Source organism: Trichoderma citrinoviride, assembly GCF_003025115.1.
Source record: "Trichoderma citrinoviride strain TUCIM 6016 unplaced genomic scaffold BBK36scaffold_2, whole genome shotgun sequence".
Taxonomy (NCBI): Eukaryota; Fungi; Ascomycota; class Sordariomycetes; order Hypocreales; family Hypocreaceae; genus Trichoderma; species Trichoderma citrinoviride.
In genome coordinates this window covers 399,613-424,322 of record NW_020194710.1, presented here as the reverse complement: position 1 = coordinate 424,322, position 24,710 = coordinate 399,613, and the positions used below count along the sequence as shown (strand labels likewise).

The window sequence follows — 24,710 nt, the reverse complement described above, 5'->3', positions numbered from 1 at the left end:
TCTTGGTGCAGGGGAAGAATTGTGTGATGCAAGACGGATGCTGGTGCACTGCAGTTGGCGGGTGGAAATGGGAACGAGACGTCGGAGAGAATAAGCACGAGCACCGATCATGATTTTTATTTATTTCATCTACGTTAATCGATAACAAAGGCAACAAGTGAAAAAAAAGCAGGTTGCACGTGTCGAGAGAAAACTGGAAAGCTGTATTAAATTGCCTTCTCTTCTATGTATCAATGGTGGTGAATCTTCTTCGCTGACGGGGGTTTGCGTTTTGGTGATGTCACTGCGAGCCTTTGTGGTTGATGGAGCATGACATCAATCTTGGCGAACGGGCGGACGTCGATGATGCTTCAACTGCTTCGAGGTCCCACTGTGTAAGACTGAGGAAGCAGGATCCTTTTCATTGCCAAGATTGTCTCGCAGTCAAGACGTCAGCCTTGTTTCATGAGACGAGGAGCGGGTAAACCTCATGGCAAGCTCCGATGATTGACGACGCTAAGATGAGTTTAATCGCGATGATCCTGAATCATTCTTGGAACGATTGAGAGCAACTACCTATACTCGAGCTATTGCTTCCATGCACCTCTTCAATTGATGGCTGATTGTTTGATTATAGGTATCTTCATAGCTGAATAACAGTTATTTAAAAAGTTTGATTGTGATTGCTTCACCAGAATTGGGTCAATAGTCGTACAGCAGACAAGAATGAAATGATTACATGTCATTCGCACCTCAGCTGCATTCCAGTCATGTTGCGAGCGATTGGAGGTGCATGATAGCTACAGGATCCTGCAATCTGAAGCTGATCAACACATAGTATCACTCAGTAGAATCATGATAATTATCATCATCTTCTGTTATCAACGGATATAATGTACAGGATATGAAAGGTACGTTCGATCTGTTTCATTCATTCATTCATTATTACAAGGCACTAATTTATAGTCCCGCCGCAAGCGTGTGTCCGCCATCCACAACCACCCTCTGCCCATTCACAAACTGGTTGCCCGCCAAAAACAGCACCGCCTGCGCCATGTCCTCGTCCTTGCCCGGCCGGTTCGCCGGGATCTTGCCCTCGTACTGGCTCTTGTCAATCTTGCTCTTCTGGCCCTGGTCGCTGCCCTCCGTCGTCATCTCGCTGGGGAAGACGCCCGGGGCGATGCTGTTGACGCGGATCTTGAGGCCCGCCGCGGAGAAGTCGGCCGCCATCATGCGCGTGAGGTGCTCCGTCGCGCCCTTGGACGCGTTGTAGCTGAAGTGGTGCTGGCTGGTCTTGACGAGGCCCGAGATGGAGCTGATGTTGATGACCGTGGCCGACCAGCCGGGGTGCGTCTCGGTCGACTTCTGCAGCAGCGGCAACAGAGCGGCCGTGGTAAAGTACACGGCCGCAACGTTTGTCCGGTACACGTTCAGCCAGTCGTCAAACGTCGCCTTTTCGTTGTCAAACAGCTCCTTCTTGAGCTCCTCGGCCGAGTTGGCCTCGGCAACGCTAAACGTCTCGCCGCTGATGCCAGCGTTGTTGACGAGGATGCAAAGGCACTTTTCGCGCTTCTGAAGCTCGTCGACAAGCGACTTGATGCCCTCCTTGGAGTTGATGTCCGCCTGGATGGGGATGATTTCGCCGGGCGCGTTGGAGCCGTGCGTCGAGGCGGCGGTGTCGAGCTTCTCCTTGGTGCGGCCGCAGATGTAGACTTTGGCGCCGTTGGCGGCGAGGGCTTGGGCGGCCATCAGACCAATTCCAGAGCCTCCTCCTGCAAATGTGTTAAGACATGCTTCTTTCATTGGGGAGAGAATATGGGCAGAGGCGACGAACCTGTGACGAGGGCGACCTTGCCGGAGAGGTCGAAGAGAGCCTGTCCCTTGAGAGCTGTGGTGCTGGCCATGGTGACGATTGAGTTGTGTGAGATTCGTGTGAAAATGAGTTGATTTGTTGCAAACAAATTCGTGTATGATGTGTTGATGTTCAATTGTTTACTGTGGAAGAATTCATGAGTTGTCGAGGTGCCGCCGTCTTATATAAGTTTCCTCAGAGCTTTGATGCGAGCAAGACGTCATACACCCCGACTTTCACGGGGCATGGATTGACGGGCGGCCAAGAGCCACCCGGGTGGCAACTTGCAATTCCCAGCAGACAACTGCCAAAGATATCATCATACAGCCTGCCTCATTACGTTGTGGTGGTGCAATCGCCCCGGTGAGCATCGGGGAGGCTGCGGGCGCTAGTCCAGCCGGTGAGGGCATAGCAAGGTCACTATCGCGGTTAACTATCAAGGTACTATATTCATGTTCACAACAGTGGCAACGAGAGTATTGCTTCGTATTACAATAAAGCCGGCTGTGCGACTGTATTGTATAATATGACGAATCTTCTTCTTTCTAGATGCTTCCTCTGAATATCAGGAAATGTCATTCAACTGATCGAGGTGCTTCCAGGATGATGGCTTTGATATATGCATCCAGCCTCGGTGCATCTTCACGATGTATAGCCATATATTAACAAAACTGCGTGGGTAATTAATCTGTCAAAAATTTTGAAAAGAAAAGAGGCTGAAATTTGAGCAAAGCAGAAAAGCTACATTTCCTCAACGAAAGCAAGAAAAATGGACCAACACAGGCATTGAATATGTTTCTTTCTTTGCTATCCAATATTCACATGTAAATCTGTGACATATATACACATATATACACCATCTCCCTCTCCCTCCTATACATACACGACCCCTTTTCCCCCTATTTGGTTCTCCTTACGACTGGACAAACTTGAACCCAGCAGCCGAAGCCTCAGTGGCCCCGTTGTTGATCAGCGATCCGTCCGACGCAAGCGTCACCCACTTGCCGTTGCTCCCAGCCTTGATGGTGTACACGCCCGCCGCGGCGCCGACCTTTTGGCGGATGGTAAACACCTCCCAGGAAGAGGCCGTGGCGCGGGCCGCCTGCAGCGCAAAGTTGCCCGACTGGTCGGCCGTGACGAACTGGTTGTTGCTCGTCAGCTTGAGGTTGCCCGCGTTGGGCGTGTACGAGCTGACGAAGACGCTGGCGTTGGCCTGCGAGCCCGAGGCCACGAGGTTGGACGAGGCCGACGACGCCACCACCCACTGGCCCGTCGTGGCCGACTGGATCTTGAAGTTGCCGTACGGGTTCTGCGGGAAGTTGGAGCCGCAGATGGGCTGGCCGCTGGGGTTGGGGCGGGTGCCGATGAAGAAGAGCTCGTTGGAGAAGGTGTTGCCGGAGCCTGTTGGATGATTAGCATCGAAAAATGTCTTCATAACAACCTTGCTTGGTAGATGATGGGCTTACCCCAGGTGGTCAGGTTGGCGCTCCAGGCGGCGGCAGTCTGCGGGTTGGCGTTGGAGTAGGCGGCAATCATGACGGAGCGCCTAGGTCGAGAGAGGGTCAGTATCAAGAGGCGATGAGCTACATCGGAGACGAAAAACATACCAGTCATCAGCAATGGACGGGTCGACAATCTCGTTCTGGGCATACGACCAGACATTGTTGACCCACTGGGCATCGTACAGGACCTCGTTGATGGGCGTGACGGGCAGCATCTGGATGGCCGCAATCTCGCTCTTCTGGTTGCCCCAGAACAGCCAGGCGCCCGACTGCCAGTCCTCGACGTTGCCCATGGTGACGAGGGCGCGCACCGCCGGCTCCGGGTACGGGTTGTTGGGGTCCGTCTGGCTCTGCTGCGGGTACAGGTGCCAGTAGACCTGGGCGCCCTGCTGCTCGGTGGCGACCAGCAGCTTGGCGTAGTTGACGTAGTCCTGCGACAGCGCGACCGTGGCCCAGAGCAGCGCGCCGTAGTAGCCGTTGACGGCCTCGCCCGTCGACTCCTGGTCCCGGCTGCCGGCGCCGTTGGCAATGCCCGAGGCCCACGAGTGGCCGGCGAACCAGTCGCGGCAGCGCGTGACGGGGAAGTAGGGGTCGTTGGGCGACGGGTTGATGATGTCTCGGGCGAACCAGTTGATAAAGTCCTTGTGCTGCGCCAGCCAGTTGGCGTCGTACTTGGCAATGACGGCCGCGACATACAGGAAGTAGCCGTAGTGGAAGTGGTGGTCGTTGTAGTAGCCGTTGCCAAAGTCGATGCCCGAGTTGGTCGCGCCGGCCTTGTCGATGACGCCGCCCCACGACGTCTCGTACGCGGGCGAGGCTCCCGTGCTGGGGGTGAACCAGTTCTGGAAGCTGGTCTTGAGGTAGTTTGTCACCGTGGGGATGAGGTCGGTACGGCCAACAGCCTCGCTGTGAGTGAGCATAGTTAGTTGATGAGAACGCAGAGAGAACGGGGGGGTTGACAAAAGAGTTTCTTACGCAATGAGGGCAAGACGGGCCTGAGCGGCAAGGCTGCCTCCCCAGTAGTAGAACTCGTTGGGGACGGGAGGGGTGGAGTTTGCGAGCAGGCCAATCTCATACTGCAGCCCCTGGATGACGGCCGAGCTGCAGGAAGAGTCGAGCGCGCGGGGAGGGTTCCAGGTGATGCTGCTCAGGTTGTACAGGAGCTTCCACTGGTTGCCGATGATGGGGTACATGTATCCCTTGGTGGTGAGGTAGCTCAGAGACGAAGTGGCAGGCTGGTTGGCGCCCTGCAGAGACAGACGGTGGTGCGGCCAGGTCAGCATCAGCAGCTGGCTGCCATCGCCAACGGTGTTGTAGTTGAAGATGAGCGTGCCGGTGGTGTCGGTGAAGCTGTAGTCGAGGCCGACGCCGGTGGGATAGACGCTGTAGTGCTGGTCGAGCAGGGCCTTGTGGCCGGCCTGGGTGAGCCTGACGAGACGGAGCACGCCGTTGTAGGTGCCGGTGGCCTTGATGGTGCCCGTGGCGCTGTTGGTGGCGGTGGCAGTCAGGGAGATGGACGAGAGGGCGTAGATCACGTAGGTGGTGCCGGTGGTGTCGACGACGGTGAAGGAGGTGCCAGTAGCAGTGACTAGGGGGGGAAGGGGGTGCGTGTTAGTCGTCGATACCGAGTCTGTAGTGGCTGAACACGACAAAGTCCTATATCAGCATCGGCAATATGCAGTCCCAACTCACCACTCTGTCCACTGGAGAGGTTCTGTCCGTTAAACGACGCAATGCCCCCGTTCCTCGACGTCAGCAGCGGCGTGGCGGCCTGGTACTGCAGCGTGATGTACGGCGACCCGGGCACCAGCGGCGAGGTCATGCTGGCGCCGCCCTGGAAGTACTGCACCGTCACCGAGTGCGTGTCGAACGCCGTCGCCTTGTGGTTGGCGAAGGCGCCCTGGTGCTCGGCGAAGCCCGCGCGCCAGTCGTTCTGCGTCGGCTGCTTGATGGACGTGCCGTCGAACTGGCGGCTGTTGCTGACGCCAAAGTTGATGCCCAGGCCGTCGAGCTGGGACTCGTACGGGAACGGGCCCGAGGCGGTGCCGTTGCCGGGGGTGGCGGCGTACGAGGCCCACCAGGAGTTGGTCGGGAACTGTGTATAATTCAATTGATGAGTATTTCTCTGCCATGGAGAATCGTGCAAGTCAGGTTCGTACCGGAGGCTTCAGGCCTGCAAAAAAGGAGCTCAGGGGCGCTCCGTCGGCGCCGGTGGCCGTGGTGCCGCCAGAGATGCCGGCCGGGTTGCTCGTCGCGATGGGCGCAAACAGGCCGCGTCCGGCAATGTTGCTGAGCTTGGCGCCATTGGGCAGAGCCGCAACGCCAACCGCCGAGGCGATGACGAGGTTCACAAGAGAGGCCAGCATCCTTTTTGAAGCTCGAGTTACTAGAACAAGGGGCTGTGTTTGGCCACGCCTGGGGGAAAGAAGATCGCCAAGGGGGAAGAGGGCGAGGCACAGGCCTCTCTTATATCTTCCGTCCTCGTCTCTGTCTCGACTCTCGAAGAAGAAGAGACTCTGGAGCAAGGAATCATTGCGTCACTCGACCACAATGCTGGGTGTCTTGCAACATCCGCTCTCCCCCCTTGCTTGCAAATATCGTATGTCGGACCCCCCCTCCCCAGCGGAATCTCGCTCCGATCTAGGTCCAACCCCGGCGGTAATTGGGGCCTGCAGCTGCTGCACCTCTTCTCGGCGGTATTAGGGGCATCGTGAGAAGAATTGCGGCCGAGAGGTTGCCTTGTCGTTCGGCACTCATGCTCCCGGGATGCCTGGGATTGACCACGCAAATATGCTCATGGAAACAAGGCACGGAGAGCTGTTGCGAAGCGCGTCCCATGGCAGGGAAGAGTTAGCCAAGCATGTCATGTAGATAGGTGGTAGTCTGCCTCTTGGGCATGGCTATCCACTTCGCCGATAGTTCCGATCAATCTCGTGGGTTTTACCCCCTTTGTCTAGACCAGGGGTGGCTCCCAAGGCCTTTCCAGCATCGGACCGAACAAGAAAGACGTCAAAGCCGTCGAAGAAGTCGCAAGTGTCTGCGCAACGAGTTGCCGTCGAGGCACGTCCATCAATGAGGACAGCTGAAAGCTCGCGTCAGATAGGTTGGACCTGCGAACCCCGTCTGTCTTGTATTGTTCTGTTTTTGTTCAGTTGGATCTGATCCTTTGACAAGACTATCCTTTCTCTCAACTCGTGTCAACTAATCCTTCGTGAAGCTAACGGCACGGGGGGTTCCTTATCCCGGTCAAGCTCATCCAAGTCCCGAGATCACGAGTCACGCAGGCAAGAGAGACGTGGGGTTTAGCTCTCACATATCGCTGCCCCTTGAACATTTCCCCAGTGGAGATCACAGAGGCCCATAAGTTTCCCAGTATCTCTCCTCCTGAAATATACAAAGGAAAAGCTCAGATAGGTGGAATCTAGAAAACATCCGCCGGGTAAAACGTCCAAGGGGCGTGGCGTACGACTCCATAACAATTACTACCCGTACTAGCACGGCAACGCGGAGTGCATGCAGTTGTCTGTCTCTCTCTGTTTGTTTCCTCCTCCCCCCCTGTAAACCTTGGTTAGTGTCGTTGTCTGGGACTCTGCGCGAAGTTATCGAATTGCCTATTTAGGAAACCCCCCTGGCTTAGGCATTTCTGCAGTGACAGGGAGGGCGGCTCGATCCTTTATGCCTAGGGCTCACAATGTGCTGTAACCGTATGACGGTTTAAATTGCTTGGGGCCGTTTCAGCTTCATGGTGAGACGGCGGAAATCATGCTGTGCAATGCAAAGGTTCAGCGTGGTATATGCCGTCCAACACGTATATAGAAGCCTCTTTCTCCTTACCACCTAGTACTAGCAGTTTACTCGACTTTTCGCTCCCAGGAACAAAACAAAACCAATGTGATCAAGAGAATGCCACTTGCTGCTCGGCCTTGATGGTCAAACAAGGAATAAGCTACTGTGATTAGGTGCAAAACGGTCTCGGCTCTTTTTGCCCTTCTTCCCCACAATCGGCCGCAGGCCTTGTCAACCTTGTCAGTGCGGAGAGGACGGGCAGTTTGCTGTTTTTTCGCGCGCGTCTTCGGCTCCGCATCTCCCCGCATTCAAAAGTCCTACTACCGAGAAGTCGGGACTTGTAGTGGGATGAGAAGTTGAGGTAGAGTTCTTACTTGTGATGTGCAGGCTGTCTTGTGCCCACCAGTAATGATGTACTATCTTTATATGGGTGAACACTGGTAAACGGTCTCTTGACAACTCCTCTCTTACACGAGTACTAGTATTCTCAGAACCCGTTCACTTGTAGTATAGCCAAGAGCTCATGGCTCACTGTAACTTACACCTGAAGTCGTCCCCCTGCACGACAGCCCTAATGACCGGGGAGTCGCGGCATTTACCCGCCATCAACCATGGTTCCCCAGCAAGACAAAGAGTCAAAATTGACAGTGTCCTCGGCGGCCTGAGGAATAATGCCGCGACGCTAACAATTTCTGCATCAACTCGCCTTTGCCAGGGTTTGTGTGTGCGTGTGTGTCGTGTCCGGATACCCATCGGCAATACGTACGTAGGTCGAGCACCATACAAAACTTCACTCTTTTCTTTTCCTTTCTCTCCCCCACAAACAGGGGTGGTAAAAAGGCAAAAGCTGCCGTCGAGAGTGGGTATCCATGGCCACGGCTTGAAATGCTCATTTTACGTGACGGACCGGACTAGAATCCGTTTGTTGCTGAAGGCGGTTCCTTGGCTGGGCGGGCAGGGGGGCCGATCCGGAGAGCGGAAAGACGGCAGCCATCGCATCACCCACACTGCCAAGCGCGAATGCTACACAACATGAGCAATTTTGGTGCTGGCTCTGTGGCAGCTGGACCAGTCAGGTTGTTGTAAGTTGAGAGGAAAAATCTCGGTCATAAGAAGCAAAAACGTGTCAAGGATGCGGATCTACTGCTAGTAGTAGTGGGAATTGGAGAAAGACTGAGGGACGGAGCTGGACGGCGCGGGGGAGAGAGGCCAGGCCCCCGGCTTGGGATAATTTTGAAAGGGCCGAATTGGTATGGGGATGGACTGCCTCGCATACGGGCCTACTTGGGCGAAAATGGTGATGATGGGCAGAGGCTTGATAGGAGAGAGATTGATTGGCTGGGTGTTGTTCTGTTTTGTTGAGCACGTGAGAAAAGGGGGTACAATTGTTTGTCTTTGACCATCTTGGCTGTGTATGCATCTCTCGTCCTTGGGGTGTCCTTTGGCCGTGTATTAGGTAGTATGCGCTGCATCACTTGCCCTATCTTGCGGTTGATGGTATGGTGTTTCTGGGCGGAATTCAAATGACTCGAGGAAACGGATCGGCACGAATCATGGAGAAAGATGTGCCGCCAATCGTTGATCAGACGCAGAGCAGCCGCACTGCCGACAATAGCAGCAGGCCGGGGAGCATCACCGACTATCCCCGAGTTGCTGTCACTGCTGGAGCCATGATGAGGATAATAGGCGTGAGAACAGGATTTGTACACACATCCATGTGGCATTTGCGACATCTGCGTGCGATGGTGCCATGTGAAGGCTGTGTCGCGAGAGTTGGGTTGACTTTCGGAATATGAGAGAGTGTATGTCGGTGGTGTGGTCGATGGTACGGACTTGCTGCATCATTGTCGTTCTCGAATGCTCTCTCGATTGGATCATTAGCCCCATGAGATGGCGAGATGAACACCGACCTTTGTCGCTGATATGCTGCTGGTCTCCTAGAGTACCCTATAAACGCTTGTCGATAACTCATTGTGAAAAGATAAGCTTCAGGTGCTATTTCTTGATGGTATTGATGTGCTCTCCTGTCTGGAAAAAGGGCAATATTCCAAGGTGCTGTGTGCTATCTGAATGTTGCATATACTCAGCTGGTTGTTAAGACGCAGATGGGTTAGACCAAGAAAGCAAAACAACAACGGGGAATTCAGTAGGATCATCTGTCAGGCGTGGATGAGAGCACGAGTAACTCGGGGTATCACAAAGATAGAATCAGAAAAACTATAGGGGGGAAAGGAGGAGGACCTTGTGTTGGTCATATATCTCTGTAAGCTAATCAGGGTAAGGTAGCCACAAAGATTATGCCAGCAACTCTACGGGAAACACTAGCCACAAAGGCCGCCAGGTGATCTGTGGTCCAGACAGTCACTCTGTCTGCAGGAACAAGAAGCTCTTCGTGGCGTTTGCTAAGCAGTGGTGCAAGTTGACAAGTAGCGGAACGGAGCGGAATTTGCGGATACGCTATCCGCCCAGTCAAACTCCAAGCATAAGCGCGATCCCGTCACAAAGCTGGTTCCGTGATGGCTTCGAATTTTGGCTGTGGCTGTGAGTTCGGAGCACACAACTGCTGTCCGAATTGCGCCACTCTGGCACAACGAATGAAGGGAAGAACAAAATTCCAAAGAAGCAACAAGGCCTGTGACGCCATATTCAAGGCCCAAGTAGCAAGGCGGATCTGCGCTTGCATGAGTCGCGGTGATCTGATCTAACGGTCGAGCTGCCGAGATCCTTCAGATGGGAATGATAAGCCGGCAACAAAACGCACTGCCCTATGGCGTCTCTTCATGTTATTTCTCGTCACTAAACGCAGCCGGTGTGAGAATTGGGGCTTAGATCAAGGCTGAGTGCCTACAATGCCACAGGTCCAATCACTCTTACCATACACAAAACGGGCATCGTCGAGTGAAGACGTTGACGGACCTACTGCCGAATTCCCGGACCAGAAGACGGAGTACACGTTTAGGGCTACCGGACTTGACTCGGGGAGCTGGAGTTGGAAGTTGCTGCTTTGCTGGATTTATTCTAGCGACGTCTCGGGGTCGAGGCGAAGAGGCTCCGGAGATGCCGGAGATGCCGGGGCGGCACGGGCACGCTTGGTGGTGATGAGTGACATGTGAATTGGGTGAAGGACGGTATCTCTTGATGACATTGAGTTCATCTACCTGCTCGTCAAACAGTTTCAAGTTGATACTCTTGGTTGTTGTCTGCCTTCTGACACCTAACCTACAATGTACCTTGTCAACCTACATCACAGCCTTGGATCACTACGTTAGCCACGAACATGCACCTTGTTAAGTGCCATAGAAAGTGACGTCGCGCGGTATACATATCTTGGAAGTTCTTCCCGCAAGCTGCCGGTAATCCCGCGCATAACGGCACACGGACTTTTCACAGCGGGGATTTCAAGCACGAAGCAAAGTTGTCTGATTGATGGAAAAGTCAACGAGCTCAAAAACGGACCGCCACCTGTGGCGCCCTTGCAGCCAGGCTAGGCGCAACAAGAACAGCAGACGCAAAAAAAGAAGGAAAAAAGAAGAGCGAATGGAACGACGAGTGGGAACAACGAGTGGTCTACCTCGGCACATGTAAGGCTGGCTCCAGTGAGGCTGCTAAGCTGCTTGCTGCTTGGACGTGTCACGGCCGAGTGTCTTACAAGTGGTCCCCCGGGTCTCGGATGGCAGCGCCCGTTTTGCGGCTTACGAGGTATTCCCTGATTTATTCGCATTCGTGTGGAGTCCTTTCTCTTTTCTGTTCATTTACTTCGTATTTACTTGTTTCTCTATTGGACTCCAGGTTTTACGGTGCCCTATTGACTGACCCCAGACCCTCTCCTCGCCTCGCGCGGATTGCGCGAGATCGCGAGATCCATAGGAGCCAACGTCTTCAATGCCATCTATCCTATCATAAACACTAGGGATTCCGAATGCCGGGAAAGGCTGAGCCCAAGCCTCCTTGGAATCGTCACTTTCTCGAGATGCGGATTCTACTTTTTGCATCCTGGAATCAAAAACTGACGATGGCTTGGTAGAGAATGGTCGTGCCGTGCAGTTCCAGATGCAGCATGAAATGTCGTCTGCAATGCGGTGCGTGTACCTTCTCTACCTAGTAATTGTAGCCTGTGATGGCGCCCGACATACCGCAGCGTAGCTTCTTGTTAAAAAGGTCTCGAATTCCCCTGCATCTGAGATTTTTCTGCCATCCACAAAACAGATCTGATTCTCTTGTCTTGGATTTATCAGACTCAACAGACAGAAACGCAAGAGATACACACAGACATCTTCCAGCTCGACTTACACAACCAGCACGAAAAAACATCGGGCCATCGGCATCACGCCCAGCTCGGGCCGTCGGCAAAAGCTGCAAAAGCGTGCCTCTTGTTGCTCCTTGTGCCTGCCAGGTACCGCTGCTGTCGCATGCGCCCCCAATTGCAGTGCAGTGCCGCCAAAATGGACGGCACAGACCACACAGACCATGACGAGGGTACCTGGATGTACCCGCCAGTGACCGCCACGCCAAAGGTTCCTCAGCCGGTGCAGGTGCGTCGAAGCTTCCTTCCATCCAGCAACAGCACGACTCCAAGCCTCCGTTTTCCACCGCTTGAGTCCTGCATCTCTTCAGCTTCATCCGCTTCCATATCGTGCCATGTAATATCCCATCTAACCAATGTTACTCACTCGTCCAGATCTACCCCCTGAACCTCTATCCTTCGCCGCTTCCGTCTCTAGACTTGCGCCTCTCACCGAGTCAACCCCAGTTTTTCCGCTCGCAGCTTGAAGCCTCCACCTCAACCTCGAGCCTCTTTACTCCTCCTTACTTGTTCGCCACGCATTGCGACAGCTCCGAGACTCAATCGCCTCCCGCGCTCTCCTTTTCACCGTCGACTGCGAGCTCGATCGCGACGCCCCAGCCCGGGTCAGTCGCAGCAATGGATCTCGACCCGCCCCCCGACGCCGACATGCCGTCATTCGACCTCTCCGGATCGTCGCTCCCGGAAGCGCAGCCGAGCATCGCAAATCCCGTCGAAGGCTCCGGCCTGTCGCTCGACCGCCGGCCCAAGAAGTCGTCCACCACCTGCGCTGTCTGCCGCTTTCGAAAGGTGCGCTGCAACGGCCAGCGCCCGTCCTGCGGCAATTGCCAGCGCCTCGGCTTCCCCTGTTCCTACGACGATGCCGACGTCGACACATGGTCCCTGTCCCTGCCGCGCCGCCGTGTCAAGCAGGCCTGCTTGAGCTGCCACAGCCGCAAGGCGCGATGCTCCGGTCATCTCCCCGCATGCGAACGATGTCGCGCCCAGGGCATCGAGTGCGTCTACCGGCCCAACAAGCGAGTCAAGCCGTCGTCAACGGGAGCCGGCATCGGGGGCTCAAAGAGCCCCAACAGCCCGGATCAAGAGTCGGATCGGGATGGCGGCAGGGAGACCCGGGGCCATGGAGAGAGCCGAGACCATGATGAAGGGCGCAACGATAGCCCGGCATTGACCGACCGGGTCAGCTCTGCGAGTCCAGGAGTAGACAACCAAGGGTAAGTGGCTCGGACAAAACACTATCGTCATGGTTAGACTGACGGGCCTTGGAACTTGCAGTCCGCAAATTGATGAAAGCTTCAGCTCCATCGTCAGCCGCGCATTCGACCTCTTCTTCCGCCACGTCCACCATATGCCCATGTTCACCTTCCTGCACCGCGCTTCTCTAATGGAGCAGTACCACGCCGGCAAAGTCGACAGGGCGCTTCTCCTGGCACTGGTTGGCATCACGTCATGCTTGACCAATATGGGCCCTGGCATGCGCGAGTACGGAAACCGCTGCATCAACGATGCCGAGGCCCTCCTTCTTGCCGACTACAGCCGGCCCTCAATTGTCAAGATCCAGGCGCTCATCTTCATCATCAAGCACCGTATCCTCTGCAACAAGTTCTCCAGCGCCTTTGTCCTGCACAGCTTTGCCTCTCGGTACGCCTCTGCTTTGCGCCTCAACTACGAGGCGCCGCATCTCCGCTTTCTGGCCCAGGAGTCTCGTCGGCGCCTCATGTGGTCCTTGTACTGCATCGATACGAGTATCTGTGGCGGGTATCCGGACTTTGTCCTCTGGAGGGCCGACCAGATCCACGTCTATTTGCCATGCAACGAGCGCAACTTCGAATTCGACCTGCCGCAGCAGACGGAGAAGCTCGTGCCAGACTCGCATCAGCCCCGGCCGCCGCTCGCCGAGGACATCGGGACTCTGGCTCTTCATGCGCGCATCCTGCACATCCGCCAGAAGATTATCGAATTCACAAAGGTGGCTCAGTATGACCGCGGCATGGAAGCCGCTGAGCTACAAGGTCGCATATTCGCGCTCGACAAAGAGCTCAACGACTTTGCCACCAACCTCCCGACCTCGTTCCAGTTCTCGGAAAACTCGCTCCGCCTCCGCGCCTATTCGCCGCGGTTATGCATCTTCGTCATGATCCACGTATGGTGGCGCCAGTGCTACTGCGACCTCTACCGCCTCGCCTTGGTGAACATCAGTGGAGGGCTGCCACAGTCCATGCTCGACATGTTCGACCAGAGCTTCCTCGAGCACTGTCAGAGGCAGTGTGTCGACCACTCTCTAGCACTGACTCTCATCTTTTCGCTCATCCAAAAGCTGGGTGCCAAGCCGGTGGCGGACATTGACCTTGCCATGTGCGCGTATCAGTGCGCGCGAATGCTCGTGTACCTCTTCCAGTTCGGCATCTTCGACCGGTTCGGCGTCACGGCAGAGACGGTCATGGAGCAGGCTCAGCTATGTCTTCAGACCATCAAGGACTGCTGCGTGGGACCCGCAGTGGACTGTATCGTGGCCGACTTGGAGAGGCTTATCAACCAGGACCCTAAAGCCGCAACAAGAGAAGGAATCGTGTCCGGTGACTTGTCGCAACCAGCGGGACCGCCAAACCTCCAGATCACAGACGGGTCAGATGTTCTCAGCGCTCCTGCCGCGACCGGCCTGCAGCCGTTCAGCTCATCGTCGGGCGCCAACAACACCGTCTCGCCCTTTACTCATCCCGTCATGACTGCTCCTTGGATGTCGGAAGCGGGCTTTGCATCAGGCCTGGACCAGCAAAGTCTTCCACCGGAGGTTCCTGCCAACCCTAGCAAGGGCGCAACTCCCAGTCTGTCTGCACCGCGGTCAGAGTATGGGCAATCGGATCTGAATGCGTATGACGGCACCTTTGCAGGGCTGGGGCTGGACGATGGATTCGACTATGCCATGGGGCTGGACATGAACATGTGGGCGACGAACGGGGGCAGCTGGACTGCGCCTGGTTATGGCAATGCCTGGATGTAAGAGAGAAGACTGAACAAAGAGGAAGGCAGAAGATATTGGAAACCCTCAAGATTATGTCTATAACACATGCATATATGATAGACGGGGGATCCTTGAGGACGAAGAGCGCATGTCTATTTCATGGGTTGAATGTAATACTTGTAAGGGAAAAAAGCAAGGCGAATGGAGCGGGCGGGATGGCGCAATCACAGGGACTGGACGAATAGGATTTGATCACGATAGAACCAACGATACCAAATGCAGCATTGGAACCTGTAGGAAGAATATCACTTTTATATAATCATGACACTGCCATCTCTCTACTTGGCCTTCTCAGGTGATATTCTAAGCGCATACACCGTTTGACTACCTGTTTAATGGAAGAAAGCACCGAGAAGCCAGTTTTCTATAAGGTACTATCCCAGGTACTCCGTAAGGTACAGCAAGCCTTCTCATCTCAAGGTTGAGCCCACCGCGAGATCCGTTATCGATACCTCGCTAGCCAGGGTCAAGCTCTAGCGCTTCAGCAGGGCAATAGCGCCCCCGGATAGCGCCCACCCCCACTGAAGCTAGCGAGCCTAGGCCCGGCTCTATGCGAGGCCATGGCCCAGCTAGGCTTAGCCCCTTGGCCCTCCTCCGCCTTACCTCAATCTCTGAGAGCAACTCAATCTGCCTCGTTTGTGCGCTTCCTCTGCATCCACTCACAACGAAGCTCCAGCAGCCAAGGCTCCAACAAGCCTCAAATTCTCTTATCGTGATGCCTCATTGGCCGCCGTCTTGTTCTGGTGGCCTTCAGCAGCGCTGGATACTACTAATAGTCCCTGAGTTTCCACTTCCGTGCATGGAGGGGGCACATGTCAAACCCAAATGGCTTCCACTCATTTGCAGGCAGTGGCCGCATCGCCACGCGCCTCAGCTGCACAGCCGCAACTGTGACGCTCGCTTGGGCTGTTTCTGTTCTCTGGAATCACACCGGAATCACACCGGATTTGTCGTCGAGCCATATGGCACAGCGCTGACAACATGAGGCTGAAAGAGCCGTGAAGGAAGTGTTAAGATTGACTGAGGGGCCGCCTGCTGGTTCTATACTCCCCATTCTACACACACTTTCAGGTAGGCAGGCGCAAACATGCGTCTCCTAGACGCCAGAACGCTGGAGCTCGTTGATATAAACGACAACAACGTCCCTCGCTATGCCATCTTGTCGCATACATGGGGCGATGAAGAAGTCACGATCCAGCAGCTGCGGCGCCTCGGCGGCTGCTCGCAGCTCTCGCTGGCGTCGCCCCAGACTCTCCCTAAGAAGAAGCGGGCCACCGTCTTGAAGAAGGGCTACATCAAAATCTCCGGAGCTGCCCGGCTGGCCGTGAGCCGGGGCCTCGACTATCTGTGGGTGGACACTTGCTGCATCGACAAGACCAGCAGCGCCGAGCTGTCCGAGGCCATCAACTCCATGTACCTCTGGTACGAGCAGTCGGCCGAGTGCTACGCTTTCCTCGCCGACGTCGAGCCGCCTGACGATGCACATCCCGATGGGTTCCACGAGAATCTCCGCCGGAGCCGCTGGTTTACACGAGGATGGACACTTCAGGAGCTCATTGCCCCAAAGCTCGTCCTCTTTTACGCCAAGGACTGGAGCTTGCTCGGCCAGAAAGATGCCCCGGCTGACTTTACCAAGATCATCAGCGAAACCACGAATATTGACGAAGAAGTCTTGAATGGCAGGATAGACCCTCTCCAGCTGAGTGTGTCTGCTCGCATGGCCTGGGCATCTCGCAGGAACACGACGAGGCTCGAGGATACCGCATATTGCTTGATGGGGTTGTTCCAGGTCAACATGCCGCTGTTATATGGCGAGGGCCGGCGTGCATTCACACGCCTGCAGGAGGAAATCATCCAACGCACCGATGACCAGTCGATATTTGCCTGGAACTCTTTCGACGACGAAGACGAAGACCCAGATGCCCTTTTCGGACTGCTCGCACAATCTCCTGCCCAGTTCAAGCATGCGGGCTTATTGCAGGTTCTACCGCCGTTACCCGTGTATGCCAGCGCGCCATCCGCGATGACGAACCAAGGCCTGCGCGTGCAGCTGTATCTGGAGCCGCGTGCTTACAATGACGAAGGTGCAATGGAGGAGGACTATTTTGCCATCCTAGACTGCGTTCAGCGGGATCGAGACGTCTACCAGTGTCCAGCTCTGCTCCTGCGGCGGCTTTCGGAAGACCAGTATGGAAGGCTGAGGCCCAAGTCGCAGCACTTCATGCCTCCACCATCCTCTACATATTGGCCAAACGAGGGATACCGGTCGATATACATCAGACAGCAACCGGTCTATTACCACCTCCCGCAGTTTAGGCTTTCGCCTTTGAATATGGAGTCCGGCCTCGGTTCCTCGGATGGTGTTCAGTACCGGCTGCTCGACAAGTATCCCGCCCACAACTGGAACTCGGCCACCATGACCCTCAAGGTGCAGTATTCCCGCAAACTGCAGGCCATGGGTATCTTTAGATTCCAAAGCATTCATAAAACGCACGAGAAGGTGGATGTCGTCGTCGGCTTGCGTCGTCGTCTGAACACGATGGAATGGGAGGGATGGTGTTTCCAACTGTCATATCGCGACATATCCCTCGAGCACGCTTTCCACGAGGTCAACAAGCGGATAGAAAGCGAAATTGCCAAATCAAGCAGCGATGAGATCACGCCGCAAAAGCTCCGTGATTTACTCGGTGAAGACTCTTCACTGACGAGCAGCGCGACAGTGGAGGGAATCCAGCTTCAAGGACGCCTCTACAGTTCCATCCTCGTAACGTCGACGGCCGAGATCCAAACTTACAAGGAGCTGATGGAAAGTCCCAATCAGATCATGGTGCTGTCCAAACCCAGCAACGATTCCACCTCTACCGACTCGAACTTGAAAGCTTTGACAGAGCTCTACTGTGTCACTACAAGCTCGCCTTTTGCAATAGAAGACTACGGCACCAATACTTGGGCGGTTCCGCCTGTCCGATCAAGGTATCCTGAAGACGGAACAGGAACAGTTCGGGGCGAATTTATGAAGCCCATCTACGACTTTTTGGCTTTTTTGAAGCAGAAATCTTCTGCACGAGAGTCAAGAAGGCAATTGAGCGCCACAGAGCAGCTGGCTGAGGCGTTGTTCGCCGGTGACGCACCTCAGGTCGAGTCTATCCTGGCCTATCAAACGCCAGATATCGAGGCACGAACGACTGATCAGCACGGATTCGCGCCACTTCATTGGGCAGTTGCTGGTGGCTCTCACGACTGCATCATGTTGCTCCTTAGAAACGGAGCCAATCCCGAGGCGCTGACAAAGGGAGGACTGTTGGCGATTCACGTAGCAATTGTCTGCAACAACAAAGTCTGGACTACTTTGGACAAGTTCCGTGTCCAGCCAGAGCTCGGTCATCTGGCCAACGCAAGGACGGAACACTTTCTTGAAACGCCCTTGCACTTGGCCGCAGCCTCGAGCCCTGACATCGAGTACGGCATCTCGTTCTTCCAAGAGCTGCTAGACTGGAGCTCGGAGCATACCGGGCTCACCCCTCGCAACAAATTTGACGAGACGCCGCTCCATCGTGCCGCCGCTGGGAATTGCATAGGTGCCATTCGAGCTCTCCACCTCCACGGCTGCTACCTGGATACTGGAGATCAGTACGGCCGGACTCCCGTTTGGCACGCGGCCGCTGCAGGCGCTCGTGATGCCGTCGCCTACCTTGTTCATCTGGGTGCATCTGTCAATTTGACGGACGACTTGGGGAGGAGTCCACTGCATGCGGCCTGTAGGGGAGGTCACCGTGAAGTCGTCGCCCTGCTTCTTCGGCATGGAGCAAGGACAAACACGGAGACCAACCTCCTCAGCCTGTTGCCAATGGATCTCGCCGCCATGTTTGGGTTCGTCGAGTGCCTAGAAGAGCTTCTTCAGCCTGAGTGGCGGATGATTACTCAGAGACAATTGGACAGGACACTTCAAACAGCGGCCTCGGTCGGGCGGTACGACTGCGTCGAGCTGCTCTGCCGCCAGGGTGCCAATCCAATTGCCACCTCTGAGTACTATCTGCGGCTTGAAGATGGTCGCGCAATTGTCGTTGAGGCAAAGATGGATGCTTATACCATCGCTTTTGCCCAGGACCAGCCTCACATTGTCAGCTTCTTTGACATATTTGAACTATACATATGTCTTCAAGAGAGCAAGTATGCCCTTACGGACAACGACAGCGACAACAGCAACAACAACGAATCGGGCAAGGCCAAGCACTTTCTGACCATGCTGATCTTCTACCAGACGCGGCACCTGGTCTACCTGGAGCAGCACTCCTTGCCCCTGAAGCAGCATCGGCGCCGGCTTTCACTCATATTGTTCCTTTATAATATCAGCCGACATATATCAATAAGCCTTCATATAGGCGCCCAGCGAATAAGAATCATTGCAATGCACTTGCAGCATAGTATAAATATGGCAATCATGGCAACGTTCCTCAGCGCAGCACGGCATATGGCAACGCCCCCCACAGCAGTCTGGCTTACGGAAAAGCTTCGCGAAGTGGCCATTCTTATAGCAGAAGCCTTCTTGCTGCACGTAAGGGGTGAATCCGTACGAGCCCTCTAAGCCCCAAGGTCCGGGCAAGATACTGCCATACGCCCAATCCTCCGCCCCGGCAGGGCATACTTCCAAGCCGGAGTCAAGCAGTTCCGGCGCAAACGCTTCGTGGCCCCCGTACGTGGAAGCGCTACCACAGGCTTCGGGAGTCGCTGTGCGGCCTGTCCCTCCCCGTTTTCCGCCGCCTGTCGTTCCTATTTATCCACAGTCTGTAAGCTCCCCGATTGAGGACCCCTTTGCTCGGCCTAAACGACCTCCGTCGTCCTCGCAGGATTTAAGCCAGCTCGTACCGAGCCCGCAGAGCCCGCCCACTCTACCATCTCGCGCCCCATCAAAGCTTGTCGGCTCTCTTTAAGCCATCGTACACCTTTGGTCTTATGCGGTGAATGAATCAGTTTGCTTCGCTTATTCAAATCGCCGGTTGTCTCCGCAGCAGCGTCCCAAGGTCTTCTGCTCTCTAGTGTCTAGCAGCCGAGCGAGATCGCTGACGTGCTCTAAAGGGGAAGAGAGGAGGCGATGTTCTTTCCAAAGGTTCGACTTTATGAACTTCTGGGGTCTTGATTTTGATGTTGTGAGCATATATGCTAAGGGCGCTTCTCCTTTTCATGTACTTATATATGTCTCTCTTGCTTGATATACCTATGTTGTTGTCATAAGATGATGTTTTTCATGTAAGCTTGGTAGATCCTTGCCTTGGCATAGTGAGCTATGAAGGAGCTCTATGCGAGGTCTTGTCGGTCTATGTTTGATCTGGAAATAGACATTATCGACACTTGCGATTGTTTGGTTAGCTCTGGTTTTTTTTTTTTTTTTTTTTTTTTTGAGATGAACTCTTCTGAGATCTCATAATAGTTGTAGTATTGTAATAAGCCAGCAATCTCCAATGAGAAATCCCTTAGCGTTTTATTTAAAAAAAAAAAAAAAAAAAGAAAAAAAAGAAAGAAAGAAAGAAAGAAAGAAAGAAAGAAAGAAAGAAAGAAAGAAAGAAAGAAAAGAAGAGAAGAGAAGAGAAAAGAAAGAAAGAAGAGAAGAGAAGAGAAAAGAAGAAACTCGATTGCTACATGGTCAGAACTCTCTAGCTTTTTCGTGGTAAAAAAAAAACCCTCAAACTGCTAGATGGGCAAGAATTCTCCATCTTTTTGATGGATTGGATGAAGGTTATCATAGTAAATAGTATAGCAGTCTCGCGATATTCGACTCATGAGTTGTACATTTATATAAATCAGCTGTAACTTTTTGTTATTCAACTCTTACAAAGCTGTGTCATGCTTGCTCTTCTCTAAACCATGAACTTTAATCTTTGCGCTCAAGAGGGAAACAATGTGCAACCATCAGCACTATACTAATACACGGGCGTCCAAACAGAATGCCTCAGCCATGGATCCGGGACAATAAAGTGAATGATGCCCTCAGATTTCCATGGGAACGCTTTTCGTCCAGCCTTTTCTCTCTCGTCCAGATGAGTTACAAGAACAGGCGTGCCCACGGGAAATCTTGATAATTTCTCCACCAGATATGTGCATCAAATCGCATCGCTTTTTTTTTCTGTATTCCCCTAGACACAGATTGTCTCCTCTCTGTATGTATATACCAACTCAGGCATCAAAGGCCCAAGTCTGTAATCTCTAACTGCGTAAAATTCAATGCTGAACTTTTGTTTGATTAAGAATGACGCCATGTTGCAAAATAGATCCCATTGCAAAAACAGAAAACTTTTGTCAAAGTATGTCGCATGAAATCAAGGCTGCTGTACTGTCGATGCCGCGGTAATATTATGGCTGGCGATTTGGAGCGGAGAACCTCTCAAAGACGCCGCCGTAGACGTTCTGACAACATAAATCGGTAATGGCTGGTAAATCAGAGACGGTCTTCTTCCTCAGAAAACCGTTGGCGAGTCAAATAATTTGTCGCGAATGGCCAGAAGCCGCAATACTTTAGAGGTTCCAACTCCGAATCCACGACTGCTCTATGATCGTGAGACAGATCCAGATAAGAAGATTGTCTTGCGCTCTGTGCATTCATATCGTCGTAACCCACTGACAGAACCCTCATGTCTGGTGACAGTTCTTCAAAAGTCGCATCCGGCATGAAGCTGTTGCCGTGATGGATCCAGCATGGGAAAGCGGCGACAAACGCAATGCGTAAAGCGGCCTGACGCCTTGACGAAGGCAAATCCAATATGCAAATAGATGGCATCAATCATGAAGTCGCCAATTGTTTCCAGAGCATAAGCCGGCAAACCAAGGTCGGTGCTCCAAAGTGCCACCTTCAGGAGCATCGACTTGCCTTGCTCTGAAATCGGCGTGAGTCGTCTTGTACACGATGGTGGCTTTTTGCTTTTTCTGGTTTTTCTTCTTTTCAGCTTTTTTCTTGTGGGGCCCAAGGCTAATTGAAGATGGACGCCGCCTCAAGAATTTTCAAGAAGGCAGAGTTCTGAATGAGGTAGTCGCCCTGGTTGCTGGCTTCCAGACTCCCCTTGGACGGCTCCCGAAGGCCACAGCCCTGCATCTGGGCAATGATGTGAGCGGCAGCGTCACAGGACATGGTCTGGGGCGCCTCGAAGCCGCCGTCACTGGGCGAGGGAGCGTTGAGACTGCTCGAGCTGGGAGTGACGGGCCCCGTGCTGGGCCCCGTTGTCGAGTCGTCCGAGGTGATTGTGCCGTCTGAGTCGTGGCCGCTGGCGCTCTGCTGCATGCTGGCGCTGGCCAGGACGGCCAGCTTGTCGATGTGTGCGTGCTCGGGGAAGAGCGTGGCGACGGTGGACGGGCGTCCCAGGGCGGCAATAGACTCGGCGGTGGCGATGCGGGCGGCGTAGTGCTCGGCCTCGCTGGCGTCCTGGCCCTTGAAGGACTGCAAGAAGCCCTCGACGGCATCGGCGGTGACGCCGCTGTGGGCGAGCAGCAGCCGCAGCCGGGCGTTCTCAATGGCCACGTCCCGTGCAGCCTGCTGCATCTCCAGCGTGGCAGCGACGCCTTTGGTCTCGTAGTCCTGCAGCTTCCTCTGCATGCCCTCGACGTATTCTTTCCGGCGGGCCCGCGAGCGGCGCTGGTTTTCTCTGATGCGGATGGCTGCAGCACTGGACTTGGCTGAGCTGTCGGTTTCCTGCTGCATGACGGGCATGTTAGAAATCAGGATAGATCATGTGAATTGTGTGAGTGAGGAATTGGTTGACCAGACAGAAGAGGCAGATTGTGGGAGACGGCAATTGGTGTGAAAATTTGCTGGTGACATGCTGCCAAAAGCAGAGGCGTGGGGGCTCAGCTGCAGAGAGAATCAGAGACGTACCTTGGCTCTAGGCATGTTGGAAAGGGTCAATTCGTCAAAAGAATAACAGTGAGAAGAAATGAACAGAAATAAGAAAAAGACAAAAGATGGAAGACGAAGATTCAGGAATCAATTGGAGTGCAACAGATGTGCAACTTGCTTTGTGTAGGCCAAGCCAGTCAAGTAGAAGAGAGAGTGGGAGAGGAAGAATCGGTTGAGTAATAAGAGAGAGTTTTGTCAGCAGTCGCGTGCGCGCTGCTTCTTTTTTTTTTATTTTTTTTTTTTTTTTTTTTTTTTTTTTTCCCTTTCTTTTTTTTCTCTCTTAGTTTTCCCTCTACTATTCCGTTCCTATTACTGTACACGCTCAACTCGCTCTGGCATCGTCTGCAGCAGCAACAGCAACGGCACGCAAAAGAGAGAAACAGGAAAAATCTGTCACTCACTAGGTGGCAGCTCCACCATCGACGCCCCAGTCTCGGAGCCACACTTGCGACCAAACGGGCAATAAAATCGGCAGACTAGCTGTGCGTCACTGCGAACCCTTGGCAGCCCGTCCTGTCTTGCATTCTGGCCTCTGTGATTCGTCAAGGTCGTCTTCAACAGACGGTACTTGGAGTGGTAGTAATAGTATGTATCGGATGCCTGGTGCCTGATGCCTGAAAAGGCTGAGAGAAACTCGGGAGTATGAGATGCTGCTCAAAGAGGGCATCTGTCTTGTAAACGGACGAATCCTCTTCGTCCTGGACCTCGGCCATGGTCTGCCTCCCCCGGTGCCCACGGCAAACGAGGGGAAAAAAGGACCCTGAAAAAACGAAGAAAAAGCATCCATAATCGCCTCGCTCTCCAACTCCACCGCGCCAAGTCGTGAAAAATGCAGAAAATAACAAAAAAGAAAAGAGGGAAAAATCCCTAGCTCCATCACCGAAACAGCCTGTTCCCCGTCCTCGTCGAAAATCTCTCCACCCCGGTCCCCTGCTGCGCGTGCCACAGTTGCTGCACTCCAACTCCTCGGCTCTCGTGGCTCAGCTTGTACCGCCGCCACGCCTCTCTCAGGTGGTCTGGCCGCAGCGGGCCCCTGCGGAGGTCAGGCTCTTCGTCGTTTTCGGCTTCGTCTGTCAACGGCGGCGGCGTCGCGACCTCGCTCTGCTTCTCTCCCGCGAGGATCCATTCGGCTTGCACGCTTCGTGCTCCCTCGATGATCTCTCCGGCAAAGAGCTTGGCGACTGCCTTGACTGCCGTTGCCACCATCTGGGGCACCGACTGCGAGACGGTAGCATTGACGACCTGGGCCGCCGTCTTGTCAGTAACTGCATCCAAACGGAGAATAGGCTGCAATGCGCAATGCTCACCCTCTTGACAACCGCCTCCGACAACTTGGCCGCCCTCCAAAACTCGTACCGATCATACTGCACCGGGTCAAACGCCTCCACGAGCATAGCCCTCAATCTTATTTCTTCCTGCTTCTGCTCCTGCGTCCGCGCGACCGCATCCTCCAGCGCCATCTCCTCCTTGTCATCCTCTTCATCCTCCTCAGCATCCTTATCGCCCGCTCCCCCTCCCTGCCCGCTCGCCGTCGTCATTGCCTTGCCCCCCACCAGGCTCGGCGTCTTGTCTCCCCCGTCCTCGCCGCCTTTTGCGCCCTTGGCTTTCCTACCGCGCTTGCGCTTCGACACGGCGCTCGTCGTCGCGCTCACCACGCTGCCGCTGACGTGCGACGCGGCGTCCACCGACGGCGACCGGGGATACGGCGAGCCTGCTTCTGGCGGGAACGATGTCTGGCGCAGGGGATGTGTGGGTGGCTGTGAGATGACGGAGCTCTTCCTGCGCTTGCCGGGCGGCATGTTCATGTCCATTGTCGATGCCCGCTTCTTGCTGGGGACCTGGGCTGGTGATGAATACGGAGGCGACATGGCCGATGGAGACGTGGCGTAGGGGGGAGACGCCATGGTTGCCCGTGTGTGAGAGCCTCGGGGCAGATAGGGCAAGTGAGGGCGGAAGTGAGTTGATGCAAGAAGCAGAGATGCAGCTGGTGAGGCCGATGTGAGGAAAGCCCGGCTTGACCTTGCCAATGACGAGGCACGCGTTTCGCCATGTACTGTCTCCGAGCATGGGCCGTCAAGCGGGATATCACGTGACCTGAAAGCCGCTTCATGACTAATTACCGCTAGGTTGTATCAGGCTAGGCATTCTTCTTTCTATGTACTACTAGGTACTTGGTTGGCTCAATGCATAAACTTGAAGACGACTTCTTCAAAATATCCCTTACAACTTGTCCTTTCTCTGCAAGATATCATTATAAAGACAAAACATCCAATTGAATTAGTTCAATCGTCTAAAATTAACACTAATTTCTCTGGCTTTTCTTCATGTATCAAGGGATACCTTAGATACCCGGCTTCCCTCTTCCACCCCCCAAAGGCCGCAAT

The 24,710-nt window shown here is 54.2% G+C and overlaps 7 protein-coding genes across 7 annotated transcripts; 3 read left to right on the top strand and 4 right to left on the bottom strand.

Annotated features, from left to right (window-relative positions):
• Positions 1-939: 939 nt before the first annotated feature.
• Positions 940-1,883, bottom strand: BBK36DRAFT_1111053 (NAD(P)-binding protein; the record flags this gene model as incomplete). Its single annotated transcript, XM_024889657.1, has 2 exons — positions 940-1,751; positions 1,814-1,883. The coding sequence occupies 2 exons, from the start codon at positions 1,881-1,883 to the stop codon at positions 940-942; spliced, it is 882 nt and encodes a 293-aa protein (XP_024752694.1).
• An 861-nt stretch (positions 1,884-2,744) lies between these two features.
• On the bottom strand, positions 2,745-5,699 carry BBK36DRAFT_1111133 (glycoside hydrolase family 81 protein; the record flags this gene model as incomplete). The annotated part of the gene is made up of 6 exons (XM_024889674.1): positions 2,745-3,232; positions 3,298-3,377; positions 3,439-4,239; positions 4,309-4,921; positions 5,026-5,428; positions 5,493-5,699. The coding sequence occupies 6 exons, from the start codon at positions 5,697-5,699 to the stop codon at positions 2,745-2,747; spliced, it is 2,592 nt and encodes an 863-aa protein (XP_024752693.1).
• A 6,332-nt stretch (positions 5,700-12,031) lies between these two features.
• BBK36DRAFT_1134192 (hypothetical protein) lies at positions 12,032-14,659 on the top strand. The gene is made up of 3 exons (XM_024892223.1): positions 12,032-12,636; positions 12,674-14,424; positions 14,518-14,659. Exons 1-2 carry the CDS (start codon positions 12,041-12,043, stop codon positions 14,421-14,423), a joined length of 2,346 nt encoding a protein of 781 aa, XP_024752692.1. The 5' UTR covers positions 12,032-12,040; the 3' UTR covers position 14,424; positions 14,518-14,659.
• Positions 14,660-15,531: 872 nt separating this feature from the next.
• BBK36DRAFT_1104673 (HET-domain-containing protein) lies at positions 15,532-16,524 on the top strand (the record flags this gene model as incomplete). The annotated part of the gene is made up of 1 exon (XM_024889190.1): positions 15,532-16,524. A coding segment is annotated over one exon (993 nt), but the record flags the coding sequence as incomplete, so codon positions are not given.
• Positions 16,525-16,533: 9 nt separating this feature from the next.
• On the top strand, positions 16,534-18,642 carry BBK36DRAFT_1085919 (ankyrin; the record flags this gene model as incomplete). The annotated part of the gene is made up of 1 exon (XM_024888962.1): positions 16,534-18,642. A coding segment is annotated over one exon (2,109 nt), but the record flags the coding sequence as incomplete, so codon positions are not given.
• Positions 18,643-21,405: 2,763 nt separating this feature from the next.
• On the bottom strand, positions 21,406-22,320 carry BBK36DRAFT_1165644 (hypothetical protein; the record flags this gene model as incomplete). The annotated part of the gene is made up of 2 exons (XM_024894804.1): positions 21,406-22,125; positions 22,306-22,320. The coding sequence occupies 2 exons, from the start codon at positions 22,318-22,320 to the stop codon at positions 21,406-21,408; spliced, it is 735 nt and encodes a 244-aa protein (XP_024752689.1).
• Positions 22,321-23,202: 882 nt separating this feature from the next.
• BBK36DRAFT_1110351 (TAFII28-domain-containing protein) lies at positions 23,203-24,194 on the bottom strand (the record flags this gene model as incomplete). Its single annotated transcript, XM_024889575.1, has 2 exons — positions 23,203-23,568; positions 23,634-24,194. 2 exons carry the CDS (start codon positions 24,192-24,194, stop codon positions 23,203-23,205), a joined length of 927 nt encoding a protein of 308 aa, XP_024752688.1.
• Positions 24,195-24,710: the final 516 nt, after the last annotated feature.

Bases quoted from the DNA above. Each gene is read 5' to 3' on its own strand.
- BBK36DRAFT_1134192 (XM_024892223.1), top strand. From the start codon at position 12,041: ATGGATCTCGACCCGCCCCCCGACGCCGACATGCCGTCATTCGACCTC. The intron at 12,637-12,673 runs GTAAGTGGCTCG...CGTCATGGTTAG, and splicing joins CCAGGAGTAGACAACCAAGG to ACTGACGGGCCTTGGAACTT.